The 22,896-nt window shown below is 46.5% G+C and overlaps 1 protein-coding gene across 1 annotated transcript in view; it reads right to left on the reverse strand.

Moving 5' to 3' along the window:
* Nucleotides 1–22,896, reverse strand: part of LOC126100928 (myogenesis-regulating glycosidase-like) — a 39,713-nt gene that overhangs the window by 7,210 nt on the left and 9,607 nt on the right. Inside the window, exons 3-5 of the mRNA XM_049911593.1 lie at nucleotides 21,331–22,322; nucleotides 15,174–15,602; nucleotides 4,339–4,495 (exon numbers count right to left, since the gene is read on the reverse strand). Coding sequence (XP_049767550.1) covers nucleotides 4,339–4,495; nucleotides 15,174–15,602; nucleotides 21,331–22,322 — 1,578 coding nt within the window. The remainder of the gene's footprint in view (nucleotides 1–4,338; nucleotides 4,496–15,173; nucleotides 15,603–21,330; nucleotides 22,323–22,896) is intronic.

Here is a 22,896-nt window from a genome sequence, read left to right on the forward strand (position 1 = left end):
ATGTACCTTTAATGAGAAAGTCGCCTCGGTGAAAACAGATTTTGGTAGAATTCTCGTACATTATCTTTACACTACAATACTTCGCCGTTATGAATAATTACTGTACAAATCTGATAAAAAAGTTTTTACCGCAGAATGCATGTCTGCCCGTTGCGAACTGGTGTGCTTCCGACATGCATGATAATCACCGTCGGACTTCAGAGCGTGTCACACCCACGCACCAGGCAGTCTCAGCGTGGCGCCACACACACAGTGTGGTCAGCCGCATCCCATATGACGAGCGTACCATAACTATACTTTACACTTCCGCTACAAGACATTCAAATAGGTCATTCATCCGCCAATAGTTACATCTGGCACCACAGAGAGCGCTGGGTCCCGGAACTACACTCCTGGAAATTGAAATAAGAACACCGTGAATTCATTGTCCCAGGATGGGGAAACTTTATTGACACATTCCTGGGGTCAGATACATCACATGATCACACTGACAGAACCACAGGCACATAGACACAGGCAACAGAGCATGCACAATGTCGGCACTAGTACAGTGTATATCCACCTTTCGCAGCAATGCAGGCTGCTATTCTCCCATGGAGACGATCGTAGAGATGCTGGATGTAGTCCTGTGGAACGGCTTGCCATGCCATTTCCACCTGGCGCCTCAGTTGGACCAGCGTTCGTGCTGGACGTGCAGACCGCGTGAGACGACGCTTCATCCAGTCCCAAACATGCTCAATTGGGGACAGATCCGGAGATCTTGCTGGCCAGGGTAGTTGACTTACACCTTCTAGAGCACGTTGGGTGGCACGGGATACATGCGGACGTGCATTGTCCTGTTGGAACAGCAAGTTCCCTTGCCGGTCTAGGAATGGTAGAACGATGGGTTCGATGACGGTTTGGATGTACCGTGCACTATTCAGTGTCCCCTCGACGATCACCAGTGGTGTACGGCCAGTGTAGGAGATCGCTCCCCACACCATGATGCCGGGTGTTGGCCCTGTGTGCCTTGGTCGTATGCAGTCCTGATTGTGGCGCTCACCTGCACGGCGCCAAACACGCATACGACCATCATTGGCACCAAGGCAGAAGCGACTCTCATCGCTGAAGACGACACGTCTCCATTCGTCCCTCCATTCACGCCTGTCGCGACACCACTGGAGGCGGGCTGCACGATGTTGGGGCGTGAGCGGAAGACGGCCTAACGGTGTGCGGGACCGTAGCCCAGCTTCATGGAGACGGTTGCGAATGGTCCTCGCCGATACCCCAGGAGCAACAGTGTCCCTAATTTGCTGGGAAGTGGCGGTGCGGTCCCCTACGGCACTGCGTAGGATCCTACGGTCTTGGCGTGCATCCGTGCGTCGCTGCGGTCCGGTCCCAGGTCGACGGGCACGTGCACCTTCCGCCGACCACTGGCGACAACATCGATGTACTGTGGAGACCTCACGCCCCACGTGTTGAGCAATTCGGCGGTACGTCCACCCGGCCTCCCGCATGCCCACTATACGCCCTCGCTCAAAGTCCGTCAACTGCACATACGGTTCACGTCCACGCTGTCGCGGCATGCTACCAGTGTTAAAGACTGCGATGGAGCTCCGTATGCCACGGCAAACTGGCTGACACTGACGGCGGCGGTGCACAAATGCTGCGCAGCTAGCGCCATTCGACGGCCAACACCGCGGTTCCTGGTGTGTCCGCTGTGCCGTGCGTGTGATCATTGCTTGTACAGCCCTCTCGCAGTGTCCGGAGCAAGTATGGTGGGTCTGACACACCGGTGTCAATGTGTTCTTGTTTCCATTTCCAGGAGTGTATTTGATGCATCGCCAGATGGACCGCAGTCCAGATTCAAAGGCCGAGTGTAGGATTTCAGCAGCCACACGGTCACTCGGACAGTTCCAGGTATGATTCAGTTGCCTCCAGTCCTATTTCCATTCTCTTACAGCTGCCTACAATGACTATTCAGTTCCAATCTGAAATCATCAGTTGCCGACGAGTTACAGTCATCAGACAGTTAACACCGGGTGCCATCGCACTGCTGGCGTGCTCCAAGGCTTCGTTCTGTCTTTTCTCCTTTATCTCCTCTACACTGCTGATTTGCACAAACCACAAAATGATTCAAATGGCTCTGAGCAATATGGGATTTAACATCTGAGGTCATCAGTCCCCTAGAACTTAGAACTACTTAAACCTAACTAACCTAAGGACATCACACACATCCATGCCCCAGGCAGGATTCGAACCTGCGACCGTAGCAGTCACGCGGTTCCGGACTGAAGCGCCTAGAACCGCTCGGTCATCGCGGGCAGCGCACAAACCACTCCCACCTGAAGTTCAGTATGCTGATGACATCACATCTCCCGCCTTCTAACCTACACTCCAGAACTACCAACGGTCCCTCCAAATCCACCGTGATCGGTTTACCTCCTGATGTTACCAGTGGCTCCTCAAGATCACCCCTGCAGAAGCCAGGCGATAATTATAGGAAGAACCACCCGCATCTTCCCTCTCATAGACCTTTACCTTATCATTTAGTTACCATCCTGTCCAGTTAACTTATACAGTAAAACATCTTGGACTGACCCTTGACTGGCAACCATTGCGGAAACCAGTGTTACTAACCATCCAACAGAAAGTCCACAATAAACTAGAGACTACCATCTGGCCGAACCTGAAGATTACACCTCTTAACTATTCACCATCCTAGAAAACCCTGATTCGACCCATCCTCTACTATGCAAATGTTGCATGGATATCCGTCCCCACCAAAGTTCTATAAATTCCTCCACATCGTCGAACGCCATACTCTCCTTCTCGCTTTCCATATCCGTTTAGCTTCCCTCATGTGTATCCTCTACCGTCTCATCAAATTCTCTCTCTTCCTCAACCACATCCAACACCTTCTTAACTCCTCTGCTACCTGTAAACTAGATCCCAATAGCCTCGTTGTCTCCCCTTTGGTCACCAATCCCAGTACACTGCCACACCTCTACAAAACTACACACACTACTTACCCTATCCAAACGCAATTTCAACCTACTCCCTCTCCTAGACAATGAGATCCGCCCCTATATTTATCCCTCCTATGAACTGTAACTCTTCCCTTCCAATCACATTCCACACCATGGCTCCCCTCTCCTTTTCCCTCTCCACCCATCCCCGTCGCTTTCCTCTTTAAACCACTACCCTAAACACGCAGCAAACTCGCCCATCTTCTGTAGTCACACTATCCACCACAACACCCACTTCCATAGTTTCCTTCCCAACAGACCTCTATCTTTTTCTAACCACACACCTCAACCCTATGGAACTTCTTCTCTCGTCTCGAAATGCTCCTTCGCCGTGCAGGTCCTTCAGATTTTAAGTGAAAGTGGAGTGTTTCTTCTTAGAATAATTTCATCAATTTCTGCTGTGTCTTTAAAATGTTCATCTTTTCATTTTTTAGCTGTTAGTTGTTTAATTTTTAATTTAAAAAAGAACACCGTCTTAACATTTTTATGTTGAGGCAAAAAAACAGAAAGCCATCCTATTTATTGTTCTTGAAATCATGTGTTAATAACATTTCTTCTCATGTGGCTGGGTGAGTGGGTGGAGGGAGGAAATAAAAACAAAGAAAAAAATCCGTGTGCCGAACACTAATCGAAGAGTTTAGCTACTAAGAGACTGAATTTATAAACTCTCTAACTGTAGTCTATACTGAACCTTAGTTACATTAATTAGTAATCATTTACTGTGTCAGCCTAGATTACATTTGTAAATTTACTTCAGTGCTGTAGTGCTATACCTCCTCGCAAAACAAAAGCTCAGCACATTTTGATATACATTATTTTAATAGCTTATTGTTCTTGTTTCTCATTTGTTGCTGCAGTGGTTCAGTTTCACATATGTTCGCCCTTGTGGAGACTGAGGAAGCAGGGTACTATCTTACAGCCGTGCAAATCTGTAGCTGGGTTTTTCTTCCTGCTACCTTTGTGTTGGACAGATGTATTACATAAACGAAATAAAGTCACGAGCTTACGGGGACGTGTTAATTTAGGGAGCAAAATACGTTCGTCGGTACGTTAAATCTATTCGCAGTTGTGAATAAGGACAACCGTCAGCTGTAGAGTAGAATGACGACAGTGAAAATTTGTGCCGCACCGAGACTCGAACCTGGATTTCCCGCTTATCAGGCGAGCAGTCGCCTTACCATTGAGCTATCCAGGCACGATCCACAGCCAGGCCCAAACTTCTATATGTAGTCACCATTTGTCGGTGGTGGTTAATGAACATACGATGCATAGGAAAGACCACTGGAGTGGAGACAGAAAAACTAGGTTAGAAGAAAGCAGCAGGCGATACCTGAGTCTATGGTGTGCGCTACGGAGTCGCTCGGGTCGACCCACCAGACGGGCAGGTTGACCGGCGTGCCGTCGGCCGCCGCCTTCTGCAGGAGCTGCTCGATGGCCGGGGCGTACTGGGCGCGCAGCTCCATCAGGCTGCGGCAGGTCTCCAGCGTCTGGAACACGGCCGGCGGTCAGGGGGCAGGGGCCCTATTCTGTATCGTTCGTACCGATCGGTGCAGTAGGTTAGTCTCGGTAGTGACGTCATTTTCGGTTCTTTATCGAAATATGCTATTCAGTAAGCTTCTGAGACTTTACGACAATTGTACCGAGATATTTTGGATTTCAATCTGGCCCTGTCGATCGGTGAGCTGTGATTTATGTACACCTATAATTTGTTATTTTGAACATATTTAGCGGTTTTAGCTTTGGATTTAGTGATTGTGTTACTAAAGAATCTCCAGAGGACGCATCCAGTTATAAAGTGAGTACGTAATTGACTATTTTCCTTTGTTATAAATATGGTTAGGCTAGGTTGTTACTGTGATTGATTACATCCAAAAAAAAAACGTTTTCGGTCAATATTTTCTCAAAATACCTGTTATTTTTATGCAAATAAGAGTTTAAAGATCATTAAATATCAAGACATCGGCTCTGCTAACGTACAGGGTGTTTCAAAAATGACCGGTATATTTGAAACGGCAATAAAAACTAAACGAGCAGCGATAGAAATACACCGTTAGTTGCAATATGCTTGGGACAACATTACATTTTCAGGCGGACAAACTTTCGAAATTACAGTAGTTACAATTTTCAACAACAGAAGGCGCTGCAAGTGATGTGAAAGATATAGAAGACAACGCAGTCTGTGGGTGCGCCATTCTGTACGTCGTCTTTCTGCTGCAAGCGTGTGCTTTTCACAACGTGCAAATGTGCTGTGGACAACATGGTTTATTCCTTAGAACAAAGGATTTTTCTGGTGTTGGAGTTCCACCGCCTAGAACACAGTGTTGTTGCAACAAGACGAAGTTTTCAACGGAGGTTTAATGTAACCAAAGGACCGAAAAGCGATACAATAAAGGATCTGTTTGAAAAATTTCAATGGACTGGGAACGTGACGGATGAACGTGCTGGAAAGGTAGGGCGACCGCGTACGGCAACCACAGAGGGCAACGCGCAGCTAGTGCAGCAGGTGATCCAACAGCGGCCTCGGGTTTCCGTTCGCCGTGTTGCAGCTGCGGTCCAAATGACGCTAACGTCCACGTATCGTCTCATGCGCCAGAGTTTACACCTCTATCCATACAAAATAAAACGCGGCAACCCCTCAGCGCCGCTACCATTGCTGCACGAGAGACATTCGCTAACGATATAGTGCACAGGATTGATGACGGCGATATGCATGTGGGCAGCATTTGGTTTACTGACGAAGCTTATTTTTACCTGGACGGCTTCGTCAATAAACAGAACTGGCGCATATGGGGAACCGAAAAGCCCCATGTTGCAGTCCCATCGTCCCTGCATCCTCAAAAAGTACTGGTCTGGGCCGCCATTTCTTCCAAAGGAATCATTGGCCCATTTTTCAGATCCGAAACGATTACTGCATCACGCTATCTGGACATTCTTCGTGAATTTGTGGCGGTACAAACTGCCTTAGACGACACTGCGAACACCTCGTGGTTTATGCAAGATGGTGCCCGGCCACATCGCACGGCCGACGTCTTTAATTTCCTGAATGAATATTTCGATGATCGTGTGATTGCTTTGGGCTATCCGAAACATACAGGAGGCGGCGTGGATTGGCCTCCCTATTCGCCAGACATGAACCCATGTGACTTCTTTCTGTGGGGACACTTGAAAGACCAGGTGTACCTCCAGAATCCAGAAACAATTGAACAGCTGAAGCAGTACATCTCATCTGCATGTGAAGCCATTCCGCCAGACACGTTGTCAAAGGTTTCGGGTAATTTCATTCAGACTACGCCATATTATTGCTATGCATGGTGGATATGTGGAAAATATCGTACTATAGAGTTTCCCAGAGCGCAGCGCCATCTGTTGTTGACAATTGTAACTACTGTAATTTCGAAAGTTTGTCTGCCTGAAAATGTACTGTTGTCCCAAGCATATTGCAACAAACGGTGTATTTCTATCGCTGCTCGTTTAGTTTTTATTTTTATTACCGTTTCAAATATACCGGTCATTTTTGAAACACCCTGTATATTACATGTGTGTGAACTGACGTTACTAGTGCCTTTGTGTACTTTTTCCCACAAATGGGTTAGTTAGTAAATATCGAAACGTCTTTGCAACTTTCAAGTAACAATGGAAAGCAATTATGTGAAACCTGATTTTGGAAACCTTCCAAACTATCACGCATTTATGACTTGCGCATCACCGTTTGGCAACGAAGTCAGCCTACGTTCCTCTACAGTCTACACAGTACTACAAAAATTGAGTATCTGTCGTTTGGCGCGGCCAAACACCTCACTCTCTTCAGAAACGCATGCACGCAACATTTACATACGCCTCACACATACAGAACATTGTAATTTTTGTCTGGGACACCGTTCTCAAAGCAGGACGATAGTCAAAAAAAAAGAAAGAAAAAAAAAAAAAAGAAAAGTGCTTAGCACGCGGGAATGCGATACAAAGAGCGCACTTCCTCAGTAATTATTTCGTGTTTTCCGTGTGTTTAAAATACCAAATATTGTTGGAGATGAAATTGCTGTTAGTGAAACAACCAACAGTGACCTTTATATTTTTTCTTGTCGGAAATAATACACAATTTTTTCCGAATATATATCGATTTCCGAGTATGCGGTTAGACAGGAATCTAAGAGCACAACTTAAATTACTGAGAATGTAACTAGCAGCAGTCATCTTCATAATCTTGCTTGTCACAAGTATTTATCTACGAACGAATCCTCAACCACAGTAGACAGAGATGAAAGATCACTGCCGTAATATTTTTAGACTGTAGCACCATATACGAAACATTTTCATTCATGATATGCATGTTATAAACTTCGACGAACTGCACGAGCTCTCGAAAATGCGGTTTCTTTTCAGTTTTGTTTTTAAGACCCAAATCGTTGACATCATATAGGGAAGTGGGCTACTTAATCATTTGGATCTCTATGAGCGAGTTATAACCACATTCTGTTTATCTTCTTATTCTTTGGAACTCTCAGAATCAATTTTTCGGGTGTTTTTACAGATGTATTAGTACAATGTGGTATTACACACTATTCCTAACTCATTTTCCGAAACGTAAAATCCAAAACACGATATCAGTGTGAATGAGAATAAGACGACATAATACGGCATTTACGACGATCTGCAGAATACAGTCAAATACGCTATCGTTATTATGCATGCATGGAAACATGTGGCCAGAGAAACTGTAAAAATTTTTATCCATTTCAGCTGAGAATCATGGAAATGGATATACGGCGCCTGATAATGTTAAGTTGGAGGCAAGGGCGATGAAGGCGGGCACGTCAGCTCGATGGAATGCGGCGTCATACGTTATGGCAAATTACCGCAACTTGGAAGAATGGCGCGCCTGTGTCGTCTGCTAACCGCTTTGTGTTCGTGGCGCTGTGAGCGCTGCAGTGCGCACGCGCGGATCTGCGACCACTTGCTTCTGATTGGCTTGCGCGACACAAACTGACAACAGTGCTTCGGTTCTCTAGACCCGAACGGTATCACTACCGAAATGCATACTGAATAATGCAGGGACTCTGATTCGAGTACTAGACCGTTCGGTGCTCTTGAGTACCGAAACGATCGGCACAATGGCGGAAAGATACAGAATAGGCACCTCGCCTGGAGGAACTCGGCAGCAAAATCGACGGTGGAAAATGTTAACAACTCTCTTTTTGCGGAAAACAATCTGAGTGCAGCGTAACTATTCCCTCTCAACTGCGGTTTCAATCACTGAATCTGGAGCCCTATTCCTCGACGAGTAAGTTTCACACAGTTTCGACCCAGACCCACAGAAATCATAAAATAAGCGAGGAAGGGTAAATAGGAGATGCGAGGAGAGGTACTATCCTTCCGGTGTTTTGGAGAGGCACAGCAGTGTTAGCTCTGGAGTCACGCTGTGGGAACCGTCGGCTTAGACACGGGTTCCCAGGTAGATGCCATGTTTCTTGACTTCCGCAAGGTGTTCGATACAGTTCCCCACAGTCGTTTAATGAACAAAGTAAGAGCATATGGACTATCAGACCAATTGTGTGATTGGATTGAAGAGTTCCAAGATAACAGAACGCAGCATGTCATTCTCAATGGAGAGAAGTCTTCCGAAGTAAGAGTCATTTCTGGTGCGTCACAGGGGAGTGTCGTAGGACCATTGCTATTCACAATATACAGGGTTATCAAAAGGTCAGTACAAACTCGAAAACTTAATAAACCACAGAATTATGTAGACAGAGAGGTAAAAATTGACACACATGCTTGGAATGACATGGGGTTTTATTAGAACCAAAAAAACAAAGTTCACAAAATGTCCGACAGATGGCGCCGGACTGCAAAACTGCTACCGTGATGGGTGAGAGGTACGCCGATATGTTACAGAATCCCCAGCCTGACTGATAAACACCTGCTGGAACGTACGATCTTTATGCAGGATGGCGCTCCACCCCATATTGCTAGATGCGTGAAAGATCTCTTGCACGCGTTGTTTGGTGATGATCGTGTGCTCAGCCGCCACTTTCGTCATGCTTGGCCTCCCAGGTCCCCAGCCCTCAGTCCGTGCTATTTTTGGCTGAAGTCGCAAATGTATCGTGATCGACCTACATCTCTAGGGATGCTGAAAGACAACATCCGACGCCAATGCCTTACCATAACTCCCGACATGCTTTACAGTGCTGTTCACAACATTAGTCCTCGACTACAGCTATTGTTGAGGAATGATGGTGGACATATTGAGCATTTCCTGTAAAGAACATCATCTTTGCTTTGTCTTACTTTGTTATGCTAATTATTGCTATTCTGATCAGATGAAGCGCCATCTGTCGGACATTTTTTGAAAGTTTGTATTTTTTTGGTTCTAATAAAACCCCTTGTCATTCCAAGCATTTCTGTCAATTTGTACCTCTCTATCTACATTATTCCGTGATTTATTCAGTTTTCAAATTTATACTGACATTTTGATCACCCAGTACATAAATGACCTTGTGGATAACATCGGAAGTTCACTGAGGCTTTTTGCGGATGATGCTGTAGTATATCAAGAGGTTGTAACAATGTAAAATTGTACTGAAATGCTGGAGGATCGCAACGAATTGACGCCTGGCGCAGGGAATGGCAATTGAATCTCAATGTAGACAAGTGTAATGTGCTCCGAATACACAGAAAGAAAGATCCTTTATCATTTAGCCACAATATAGCAGGTCAGCAACTGGAAGCAGTTAATTCTATAAATTATCTGGGAGTAGGCATTAGGAGTGATTTCAAATGGAACGACCATACAAAATTAATCGTCGGTAAAGCAGATGCCAGACTGAGATTCATTGGAAGAATCCTAAGGAAATGCAATCCGAAAACAAAGGAAGTAGGTTGCAATACACTTTTTCACCCACTGCTTGAATACTGCTCACCGGTGTGGGATCCGTACCAGATAGGGTTCATAGAAGAGATAGAGAAGATCCAACGGAGAGCAGTGCGCTTCGTTACAGGATCATTTAGTAATCGCGAAAGCGTTACGGAGATGATAGATAAACTCCAGTAGAAGCCTCTGCAAGAGAGACGCTCAGTAGCTCGGTACGGGCTTTTGTTGAAGTTTCGAGAACATACCTTCACCGAGGAGTCAAGCAGTATATTGCTCCCTCCTACGTATATGTCGCGTAGAGACCATGTGCATAAAATGAGAGATATTGGAACCCACACAGAGGCATACCGACAGTATTTCTTTCCACGTACAATACGAGACTCGAATGGAAGGGATAACCGATAGAGGTACTCAAAGTACCCTCCGCCACACAGCGTCAGGTGGCTTGCGGAGTATGGATGTACATGTAGATGTAGATGTAGATACAGCTGGTGGTGACACAGGGAACTCTGGCAGCACAACTGTATGTCGCGAACATCCAGCGTCACTGTGTGTAACCCTCATGCGACAGTATGGTTGTGCCACTTCCCAATTTGAGAATGCTCGTCCGCACAAGAACCATCCGCGTGGCTTTGAGGTACTCCCACGGTCGGCGAAATTCCCCTCCGTCTCTGGTAGAACACATGAGGAACCAGTTCGGACGTCCTCTCTGTCCGAGTGCCAGTATGACCAAAGAGGTTGCATCATCATATTGGCAAGTACATGGCAAAGATCAAAGCCCAACAGTTGAACAAGCGTGGTCAAAAGTAGGCCCATTCGAAACGAGAAGTAGATATGAGAAAAGAGAGTCTCAGAGAAATTATGTACGCTAGTAGGATAAAATTCTTTCAAATTCTGAAGGTGGCAGGGGTAAAATGCAGGGAGCGAAAGGTTATTTACAAATTGTACAGAAACCACATGGCAGTTATAAGAGTCGAGGGGCATGAAAGGGAAGCAGTGATTGGAAGGGGAATGAGACAGGGTTGTAGCCTATTCCTGATGTTATTCAATCTGTATATTGAGCAAGCAGTAAAGGAAACAAAAGAAAAATTCGGAGTTTGAATTAAAATCCACGGAGAAGAAATAAAAACTTTGAGGTTCGCCAATGACATTGTAATTCTGTCAGAGACAGCAGATGTAGACATAAAATGTAGACTGACAATGGCAAGGAAAGCGTTTCTGAAGAAGAGAACTTAGTTAACATCGAGTATAGATTTAAATGTCAGGAAGTCGTTTCCGAAAGTATTTGTATGGTTGTTGTTGTTGTGGTCTTCAGTCCTGAGACTGCTTTGATGCAGCTCTCCATGCTACTCTATCCTGTGCAAGCTTCTGCATCTCCCAGTATCTACTGCAACCTACATCCTTCTGAATCTGCTTAGTGTATTCATCTCTTGGTCTCCCTCTACGATTTTTACCCTCCACACTACCCTCCAATGCTAAATTTGTGATCCCTTGATGCCTCAAAACATGTCCTACCAACCGATCCCTTCTTCTAGTCAAGTTGTGCCACAAACTTCTCTTCTCCCCAATCCTATTCAATACCTCCTCATTAGTTACGTGATCTACCCACCTTATCTTCAGCATTCTTCTGTAGCACCACATTTCGAAAGCTTCTATTCTCTTCTTGTCCAAACTAGTTATCGTCCATGTTTCACTTCCATACATGGCTACACTCCATACAAATACTTTCAGAAACGACTTCCTGACACCTAAATCTATACTCGATGTTAACAAATTCCTCTTCTTGAGAAACGCTTTCCTTGCCACTGCCAGTCTACATTTTATATCCTCTCTACTTCGACCATCATCGGTTATTTTACTCCCTAAATAGCAAAACTCCTTTACTACTTTAAGTGTCTCATTTCCTAATCTAATTCCCTCAGCATCACCCGACTTAATTTGACTACATTCCATTATCCTCGTTTTGCTTTTGTTGATGTTCATCGTATATCCTCCTTTCAAGACACTGTCCATTCCGTTCAACTGCTCTTCCAAGTCCTTTGCTGTCTCTGACAGAATTACAATGTCATCGGCGAACCTCAAAGATTTTACTTCTTCTCCATGAATTTTAATACCTACTCCGAATTTTTCTTTTGTTTCCTTTACTGCTTGCTCAATATACAGATTGAATAACATCGGGGAGAGGCTACAACCCTGTCTTACTCCTTTCCCAACCACTGCTTCCCTTTCATGCCCCTCGACTCTTATAACTGCCATCTGGTTTCTGTACAAACTGTAAATAGCCTTTCGCTCCCTGTATTTTACCCCTGCCACCTTCAGAATTTGAAAGAGAGTATTCCAGTTAACATTGTCAAAAGCTTTCTCTAAGTCTACAAATGCTAGAAACGTAGGTTTGCCTTTTCTTAATCCTTCTTCTAAGATAAGTCGTAAGGTCAGGTTTGCCTCACGTGTTCCAACATTTCTACGGAATCCAAACTGATCTTCCCCGAGGTCGGCTTCTACCAGTTTTTCCATGCGTCTGTAAAGAATTCGTGTTAGTATTTTGCAGCTGTGACTTATTAAACTGATAGTTCGGTAATTTTCACATCTGTCAACACCTGCTTTCTTTGGGATTGGAATTATTATATTCTTCTTGAAGTCTGAGGGTATTTCGCCTGTTTCATACATCTTGCTCACCAGATGGTAGAGTTTTGTCAGGACTGGCTCTCCCGAGGCCATCAGTAGTTCAAATGGAATGTTGTCTACTCCCGGGGCCTTGTTTCGACTCAGGTCTTTCAGTGCTCTATCAAACTCTTCACGCAGTATCTTATCTCCCATTTCGTCTTCATCTACATCCTCTTCCATTTCCATAATATTGTCCTCAAGTACATCGCCCTTGTATAAACCCTCTATATACTCCTTCCACCTTTCTGCCTTCCCTTCTTTGCTTAGAACTGGGTTGCCATCTGAGCTCTTGATATTCATACAAGTGGTTCTCTTCTCTCCAAAGGTCTCTTTAATTTTCCTGTAGGCAGCATCTATCTTACCCCTAGTGAGACAAGCCTCTACATCCTTACATTTGTCCTCTAGCCATCCCTGCTTAGCCATTTTGCACTTCCTGTCGATCTCATTTTTGAGACGTTTGTATTCCTTTTTGCCTGCTTCATTTACTGCACTTTTATATTTTCTGCTTTCATCAATTAAATTCAATATTTCTTCTGTTACCCAAGGATTTCTATTAGCCCTCGTCTTTTTACCTACTTGATCCTCTGCTGCCTTCACTACTTCATCCCTCAGAGCTACCCATTCTTCTTCTACTGTATTTCTTTCCCCCATTCCTGTCAATTGTTCCCTTATGCTCTCCCTGAAACTCTGTACAACCTCTGGTTCTTTCAGTTTATCCAGGTCCCATCTCCTTAAATTCCCACCTTTTTGCAGTTTCTTCAGTTTCAATCTGCAGTTCATAACCAATAGATTGTGGTCAGAATCCACATCTGCCCCAGGAAATGTCTTACAATTTAAAACCTGGTTCCTAAATCTCTGTCTTACCATTATATAATCTATCTGATACCTTTTAGTATCTCCAGGATTCTTCCAGGTATACAACCTTATTTTATGATTCTTGAACCAAGTGTTGGCTATGATTAAGTTATGCTCTGTGCAAAATTCTACAAGGCGGCTTCCTCTTTCATTCCTTCCCCCCAATCCATATTCACCTACTATGTTTCCTTCTCTCCCCTTTCCTACTGACGAATTCCAGTCACCCATGACTATTAAATTTTCGTCTCCCTTCACTACCTGAATAATTTCTTTTATCTCGTCATACATTTCATCTATTTCTTCATCATCTGCAGAGGTGGTTCGCATATAAACTTGTACTACTGTAGTAGGCATGGGCTTTGTGTCTATCTTGGCCACAATAATGCGTTCACTATGCTGTTTGTAGTAGCTAACCCGCACTCCTATTTTTTTATTCATTATTAAACCTACTCCTGCATTACCCCTATTTGATTTTGTATTTATAACCCTGTAATCACCTGACCAAAAGTCTTGTTCCTCCTGCCACCGAACTTCACTAATTCCCACTATACCTAACTTTAACCTATCCATTTCCCTTTTTAAATTTTCTAACCTACCTGCCCGATTAAGGGATCTGACATTCCACGCTCCGATCCGTAGAATGCCAGTTTTCTTTCTCCTGATAACGACGTCCTCCTGAGTAGTCCCTGCCCGGAGATCCGAATGGGGGACTATTTTACCTCCGGAATATTTTACCCAAGAGGACGCCATCATCATTTAATCATACAGTAGAGCTGCATGTCCTCGGAAAAAAATTACGGCCGTAGTTTCCCTTTGCTTTCAGCCGTTCGCAGTACCAGCACAGCAAGGCCGTTTTGGTTAATGTTACAAGGCCAGATCAGTCAATCATCCAGACTGTTGCCCCTGCAACTACTGAAAAGGCTGCTGCCCCTCTTCAGGAACCACATGTTTGTCTGGCCTCTCAACAGATACCCCTCCGTTGTGGTTGCACCTACGGTACGGCCATCTGTATCGCTGAGGCACGCAAGCCTCCCCACCAACGGCAAGGTCCATGGTTCATGGGGGGGGAGTGTAGCCATACCGGCCAGGGTGGCCGAGCGGTTCTAGGCACGACCGCGCGACCGCTACGGTCGCAGGTTCGAATCCTGTCTCGGGCATGGGAGTGTGTGATGTCCTTATGTTAGGTTTAAGTTGTTCTAAGTGCTAGGGGACTGATGACCTCAGAAGTTAAGTCCCATAGTGCTCAGAGCCATTTGAACCATTTGAACCAAGTGTAGGCATGTATGGAAGTGAAACGTGGACGATAAATAGTTTAGACAAGAAAAGAAAAGAAGCTTTCGAAATGTGGTGCTACAGAAGAATGCTGAAGATTAGATTCGTAGATCACATAACTAATGAGGAGGTATTGAATAGAACTGGAGAGAAGAGAAATCTGTGGCACAACTTGACTAGAAGAAGGGATCGGTTGGTAGGGCATATTCTGAGGCATCAAGGGATCACCAATTTAGTAGTGGAGGGCGGCGTGGAGGGTAAAAATAGTAGAGGGCGACCAAGAGATGAATACACTAAACAGTTTCAGTAGGATGTAGGTTGCAGTAGGTACTGGGAGATGAAGAACCTCGCACAGGATAGAGTAGCATGGAAAGCTGCATTAAACCAGTCTCAGGACTGAAGACCACAACAACAACAACAACAATAGGACAAAATGTAAGGAGAAAGCCCTGACGCAGCCACCGCCTCACAAGACAGCTCAATAGATGACGTGTCAGAAACGGACGCACCTCGTCGTCGAAGTCCCACGGCGTGAAGGAGAACTTGACGGCGGGCATGAATACGGTAGCCTGCAGCCAGCGTGTGTACAGCTCCTGGGAGGGGAGGGCGTGCGTCGCGCCGCCCACCATCTCGGGCATCACGAATGGGTGGCCCACCATGCTGATCTCGAGCAGCTTGGGCAGCAGCGTCCGCAGACCGCCCGAGGCGCCCCAGCTGCTGGACACGATGTCCATCAGGAAGAAGTGCGGCAGCCGCTGGCTCTCCACGGCGGCCTGTATCTCGACCAGGGGCCCGAACTGCGAGGCGGTCGCCGCGTACTCGTCGGTGAAGCGGACGGGGTTCCGCTCCACTGGCTCTATGACGGGCAGCTGCGGCAGCCAGCTCGTCTGGCCCGCATCGAATTCGAACGAGTCGATGCCGGTCTCATTGCGGAGGGCCTGAAAGTAGTTGAGAAATAAACAGTGAGTGTACGTGAAAGAAATGGTGAGATGAAACAGCTTTAGAACATTTATTTAGCGTATGGCTAATACAGACATATCAGGAAATTAAATTACCTATACATAAACTCTGGAAATTGAAATAAGAACACCGTGAATTCATTGTCCCAGGAAGGGGAAACTTTATTGGGGGTCAGATACATCACATGATCACACTGACAGAACCACAGGCACATAGACACAGGCAACAGAGCATGCACAATGTCGGCACTAGTACAGTGTATATCCACCTTTCGCAGCAATGCAGGCTGCTGTTCTCCCATGGAGACGATCGTAGAGATGCTGGATGTAGTCCTGTGGAACGGCTTGCCATGCCATTTCCACCTGGCGCCTCAGTTGGACCAGCGTTCGTGCTGGACGTGCAGACCGCGTGAGACGACGCTTCATCCAGTCCCAAACATGCTCAATGGGGGACAGATCCGGAGATCTTGCTGGCCAGGGTAGTTGACTTACACCTTCTAGAGCACGTTGGGTGGCACGGGATACATGCGGACGTGCATTGTCCTGTTGGAACAGCAAGTTCCCTTGCCGGTCTACGAATGGTAGAACGATGGGTTCGATGACGGTTTGGATGTACCGTGCACTATTCAGTGTCCCCTCGACGATCACCAGTGGTGTACGGCCAGTCTAGGAGATCGCTCCCCACACCATGATGCCGGGTGTTGGCCCTGTGTGCCTCGGTCGTATGCAGTCCTGATTGTGGCGCTCACCTGCACGGCGCCAAACACGCATGCGACCATCATTGGCACCAAGGCAGAAGCGACTCTCATCGCTGAAGACGACACGTCTCCATTCGTCCCTCCATTCACGCCTGTCGCGACACTACTGGAGGCGGGCTGCACGATGTTGGGGCGTGAGCGGAAGACGGCCTAACGGTGTGCGGGACCATAGCCCAGCTTCATGGAGACGGTTGCGAATGGTCCTCGCCGATACCCCAGGAGCAACAGTGTCCCTAATTTGCTGGGAAGTGGCGGTGCGGTCCCCTACGGCACTGCGTAGGATCCTACGGTCTTGGCGTGCATCCGTGCGTCGCTGCGGTCCGGTCCCAGGTCGACGGGCACGTGCACCTTCCGCCGACCACTGGCGACAACATCGATGTACTGTGGAGACCTCACGCCCCACGTGTTGAGCAATTCGGCGGTACGTCCACCCGGCCTCCCGCATGCCCACTATACGCCCTCGCTCAAAGTCCGTCAACTGCACATACGGTTCACGTCCACGCTGTCGCGGCATGCTACCAGTGTTAAAGACTGCGATGGAGCTCCGAATGCCACGGCAAACTGGCTGACACTGACGGCGGCGGTGCACAAATGCTGCGCAGCTAGCGCCATTCGACGGCCAATACGGCGGTTCCTGGTGTGTCCGCTGTGCCGTGCGTGTGATCATTGCTTGTACAGCCCTCTCGCAGTGTCCGGAGCAAGTATGGTGGGTCTGACACACCGGTGTCAATGTGTTCTTTTTTCCATTTCCAGGAGTGTATGTACATATTGACACACAAGAAACTTAAGTTTGCTTTTACAACTGAATATCCAGTCCTTCAATCCAGCGCACTGCATTTGGAGTTGCTAACAGGAAGTCCTCTTGGGCGCCGTGATAGGCTCGAATCCTGCATTCACTGACAATGTGGTGAACAGTCTGGTATGGAGCCCCGCAGTCACAAGCTGGATCAGGCAGCTTCTTCCACTTAAAGGAGAGCATCCCTGCATCGGCCATGGCTGGTACGGATTCTGTTGAGAGTAGTCCAGGTCTTGCGCGGTAAGTCAAATCCACTTGGAAGTTTAGCACCTGAGAAGATGTTATGCAGTTGCACATCTGTCACTGCTTCCCACCGACCTTTCCATTCTTCAAGAGGTTTGAAATTCTTAGCAACCATGTCAGCAGCATCGCACAGAGTTGGATGGCGTGATTTCAGTCTCTTGCGATTTAAAAGTGGCAGATCGCTATGCACGGGTAGGTTAGAATTCCTGGAGATGTTGTGGAAATAACTCATAAGGGCAGCACATCTGCGTAGATCAGGAGGCTTTATACAGGTTAACAGTGGGAGCCAATAAACTGGAGTAGATCTGATAGCGCCAGATATTATGCGCATTGTCGTATTCAGCTGGGTATCAACAAGCCTTGTATGATAACTGTTCATCCAAACAGGTGCACAATACTCAGCGCTTGAGTACACCAAGCCCACAGCTGAAGATCGCAGGGTGGTTGCTGAAGATCCTCAGGTAGTTCCGCATAGCTTATGGAGGATGTTGTTTCGAGTCCTCAGCTTTTGAGCTAAGTTAAATGGCTCTGAGCACTATGGGACTTAACTGCTGTGATCATTAGTCCCCTAGAACTTAGAACTACTTAAGCCTAACTAACCTAAGGACATCACACACATCCATGCCCGAGGCAGGATTCGAACCTGCGACCGTAGTGGTCGCATGGTTCCAGACTGGAGCGCCTAGAACCGATCGGCCACTCCGGCCGGCAGCTAAGTTAAGAAGGTGTTGTTTGAAGCATAGTGTACGATCCAGGATGACACCAAGATATTTTGGGTTCCAATTATGACGAAGAATTCTGCCTCTGGAACTTACTTCCAGTTTTACGTTCGCCAATCGGTTATTTAGATGGAAGCAACACACTTCTGTTTTACTCAAACTGGGTTGGAGTCTCCAGATTTTGAAGTGATTACCTAATGCAGACAGGTCATTGGCTAGAATCTCTTCTGTTGTCTCCATTTCCTGGTGTTTTACTGATAGAGCCAGATCATCGGCATAGCAGTATTTTCTGGACGAAGTGTCAGGTAGATCAGATAGATATAGGTTGAACAGTAAGGGTGAGAGAACTGATCCTTGAGGCAATCCGTTGTTCAGCTTCCTCTCCTTACTTATGTTGCTTCCACTGATTACCTGGAACTTCCGATCACTTAGCAAGCCGTTAATCAGTCGAGCCATTGTTCTGCAGTCTGACTATCCATAGGATCTCCTGGCAATAACATATCAAGTAAATAGCAGAAAAAGTTCTTTTCAGAGCTCATTAACAAGCTTTAGAACAAGTTCGTTATGGCACTGAATGAACTGATGTATAGAATCAGTCTGTATATGTATGTATAGAGTCAGTCGGTACAGCACTTTCCCGAGAAACGCAAAGGTCCCGAGTTCGAATCTCGGTCTGGCACACAGTTTTAATATGCCAGGAAGTCTCATATCAGCGCACACTCCGCTGCAGAGTGAAAATCTCATTCTGGAAACATCCCCCAGGCTGTGGCTAAGCCAAGTCTCCGCAATATCCGTTCTTCCAGGAGTGCTAGTTCTGCAAGTTTCGCAGGAGAGCTTCTGTAAAGTTTGGAAGGTAGGAGACGAGATACTGGCAGAAGTAAAGGTGTGAGGACCGGGCGTGAGTCGTGCTTCGGTAGCTCAGTCGGTTGCCGGCACGGTAGCTCAGCGTGTTCGGAGGGTTAGCTGCCCACTGTAATAAAAAAAACTGAGTGAACGGACCAACGATGAACCTGAACGAGTGTCATAGAACGTCCGGTCAGAACAAATGCAACGAACAATGTAGAACAAAATGCGATCAACAAAAGAAAGAAGTCCGTAGAGCACTTGCCCGTGAAAGGCAAAGGTCCCGAGCCTCGGTCTGGCGCAGACTTTTAATCTGCCAGTAAGTTTCAGATTAGAGAGGTTAAGTGTGACAAATAAGTAGCTTTAAAGTATTACCATTAGTACTGTTAAAGGTTGGTGTATAAGTCAGCAACGTTTTGGTTTTGAATGCTGGTATTCCGGTTGGTAACGCTTCATTTATCGATCATCATTTTTCATTTGTAGTGCACTGTTGCTGTTACAATTTACATAGTGTCATTCTATCATTTGGAGATAGCGAACGGAGCTGCGGACGCTAGGAAATTGAGTTTCAAGTGGACAAATCGGAACATTTTCGACATACTCAAAAATGTTCAAATGTGTGTGAAATCTTATGGGACTTAACTGCTAAGCTTACACACTGCTTAACCTAAATTATCCCAAGGACAAACACACACACCCATGCCCGAGGGAGGACTCGAACCTCCGCCGGGACCAGCCGCACAGTCCATGACTGCACCGCCCCAAACCGCTCGGCTAATCCCGCGCGGCTTTGACATTCTCTCCTGTTTGTTTTCATTACAGCAATGACAGCAGCGGAGGCAGCCAGAAACATTTGCACCGCTAACAGGGGCTAATGCCGTTGGATGGAGTACGGCATGAAAATAGTTTTCTCGTTTTAAGGGAGATAGGACGTCAAACGGGCCGATTTTGATCAGAAGAGGCACCACAGGACATTTTAATTTACACTGTCTGTACTTTTACAAATGAATTCATAAAACTTTGTCAGCATGACCAGGAAGGATTCAGGATTCACTCTAATAGCAGTGGAAGCTCAAAAACATAACAAAATATTTTTTTTATATCCGAAATTCACTTACTATTTTTTCACTTACTACTGGCTGCATTTGTTGCTATACGTACACGTTTCTCCATAAGTAAGAGAGATTCTTCGATGAATTTCACACAGCATACAAACCATACTTACAGATGTATGAAACTCTAGAACTTTCCAAATGTATTAAAAACTGTGGTAAAACACGCCCGGGTTCCCGGGTTCGATTCCCGGCGGGTCAGGGATTTTCTCTGCCTCGTGATGACTGGGTGTTGTGTGATGTCCTTAGGTTAGTTAGGTTTAAGTAGTTCTAAGTTCTAGGGGACTGATGACCATAGCTGTTAAGTCCCATAGTGCTCAGAGCCTGTGGTAAAAATTAGGATAAATAGCTATAAAATTTCAATTTTTTATAAACATGAAGTTTAAAATGTAACAGCTCATTCATTTTTTCATAAATTAAGTAAACTCTAGAGTTTCATACACCTGGTTTGTATGCTGTGCAAAATTCATCGAAGAATCTCTCTTACTTATGAAGAAACGTGTACCTATAGCAACAAATGCAGCCAATAGTAAGTGAAAAAAAGATGAAATTTCACACAGACACACATATATATACTCGACGCACGTTGCTACATGACGCCTTGGACGATGTCTGTGAGACATTAACTCGCATTACCTTAAATGTACAACTGCAGTGTGAATTACGTCAACGAGCGACTGCAGGGGGTTATTTGTTGCACTGTCACTAATGGATCATGAAGATAGAGAGATATAACTGATTAACGCCTGACTACGTGGTACTTCTTGCAACAGGTTGACTGTACAATTCATGAGACTGCACACACTGCACACAAGCACGAGTTGTTACTATGTAATCTCAGCTGAATGTGTTCCCTGTCTGTAGCATGTCATTACTGTACACTAACAGGCCCAGAAAGCAGACAAAACCTAACGCAAAACTTAGCTATAATAATAGGCCTACCGTATTTATTCCTTAAGTACGTTTCTGAGTACTGTTCGTGGAGATGTTGATCTTTTGGAGTCATGGATTTATCTCTTTAACACGTTTTCTGCAGAACGGTCTCGCACCTCAGATGGAAGGTAACATCCATTTCCGATTGAACCGTGAGATAATTAGCAACATATGAAACAAAAGTCTTCATGGTAGCATCCCACATGGGCGTCCAAGATAAATGAAAACAGGCAAGCTTTTAAATGGTGCTTAGAGTGGATCTTTTTGGAACATTAACTGGATTTTTTTCTCGATTACACTCACCCAGAGTCGATCCGTCCACCAGGCGGCTGCCTCAGGGTTGGTGAAGTCGACGACGCCGGCGACCCCCTTGTACCAGCGCGTGTCGGTGCTGCCCTCTGTGTTGGTCACAAAGTAACCGGCGGCCAGCGCGTCTGAGTAGTACGGCTCGCAACCCTGTACCACGAACGGATGCACCCACAGCGTCACTCGGAATCCCAGCGCGTGGAGGTCGTCTGTGAGGGTCCGCACGTCGGGAAACTTGCTCGTATCGAAAGTCAGGCTGCCGTAGCACGACTCCCAAAAGTCGTCGATTTCGATCTGGCTGAAGTTGAATCCGTTGGTGACGATTTCGTTGGCGAAGGAGCGCACCTTCTGCTCGTTGATAGCGGTGTTGTACCGGTTTCCTGTCGACCAGACGGGTTCCGTGGCCATGCGCGTGTCCGGGACGGCAGTCGGCTTCCCCAGGTAGTTCTGGACGGCGTACAGGTGGGCGTCCCTCGGACTGTCGAAAAGACACATGTTCCACTCCATAACGTTGTCCTGCCGGCTCTCCGGGTACGGAGCCGTGTTCTCGGCAATGAAGCACAGCCTGTTCAGTGACTGATCGGTATGCTGGTCGATGAAAAGGGGGACGTTGGAGTGTACGAAGACGAATCTTCCGTCAGAGAAGAGCCAGTACCGCGGAGCGATGCCGGCGTGGTTGTCCTGGTCGGTGACGTACGGGTAGTGGTCGTACACGTTGCCCTCTATGGGCCACACCTGGTTGGTCGCCTCGATTCCGCCGTAGATGTGGCTGGCTAGGTGGTGCTGGCAGCTGCGGAGCACCGTGGTCGAAGCGTTCACCCACTGTTGGAACGCGAAGCACCGGGCAGCCGTGTCTCTGGGCCGGACCACCACTGTGGAGTCGCCGAAGTCAAAGCGCTCCTCATCGCCACGGCGCTCGTGAACTAGCCTGAGCGGGCGCTCGCTGCCGCCGTGGGCTGTGATGTAGGCCACCTCGACCTCACGACCGGCTGGAACGCACAGGTAACCAGGTTGATTTGCAGATAATTACTACAGTGTGTAAACTTTGAGATGGCAGACCTCTCCCTAGTCCTGAATCGGTTCTTGTTGTTGTTGTGGTCTTCAGTCCTGAGACTGGTTTGATGCAGCTCTCCATGCTACTCTATCCTGTGCAAGCTTCTTCATCTCCCAGTACCTACTGCAACCTACATCCTTCTGAATCTGCTTAGTTTATTGATCTCTTGGTCTCCCTCTACTATTTTTACCCTCCACGCTGCCCTCCAATGCTACATTTGTGATCCCTCGATGCCTCAGAACATGTCCTACCAACCGATCCCTTCTTCTAGTCAAGTTGTGCCACAAACTTCTCTTCTCCCCAATCCTATTCAATACCTCTTCATTAGTTACGTGATCTACCCACCTTATCTTCAGCATTCTTCTGTAGCACCACATTTCGAAAGCTTCTATTCTCTTCTTGTCCAAACTAGTTATCGTCCATGTTTCACTTCCATACATGGCTACACTCCATACAAATACTTTCAGAAACGACTTCCTGACACCTAAATCTATATTCGATGTTAACAA

The sequence above is a fragment of the Schistocerca cancellata genome, chromosome 9, assembly GCF_023864275.1.
Source record: "Schistocerca cancellata isolate TAMUIC-IGC-003103 chromosome 9, iqSchCanc2.1, whole genome shotgun sequence".
Lineage (NCBI taxonomy): Eukaryota > Metazoa > Arthropoda > Insecta > Orthoptera > Acrididae > Schistocerca > Schistocerca cancellata.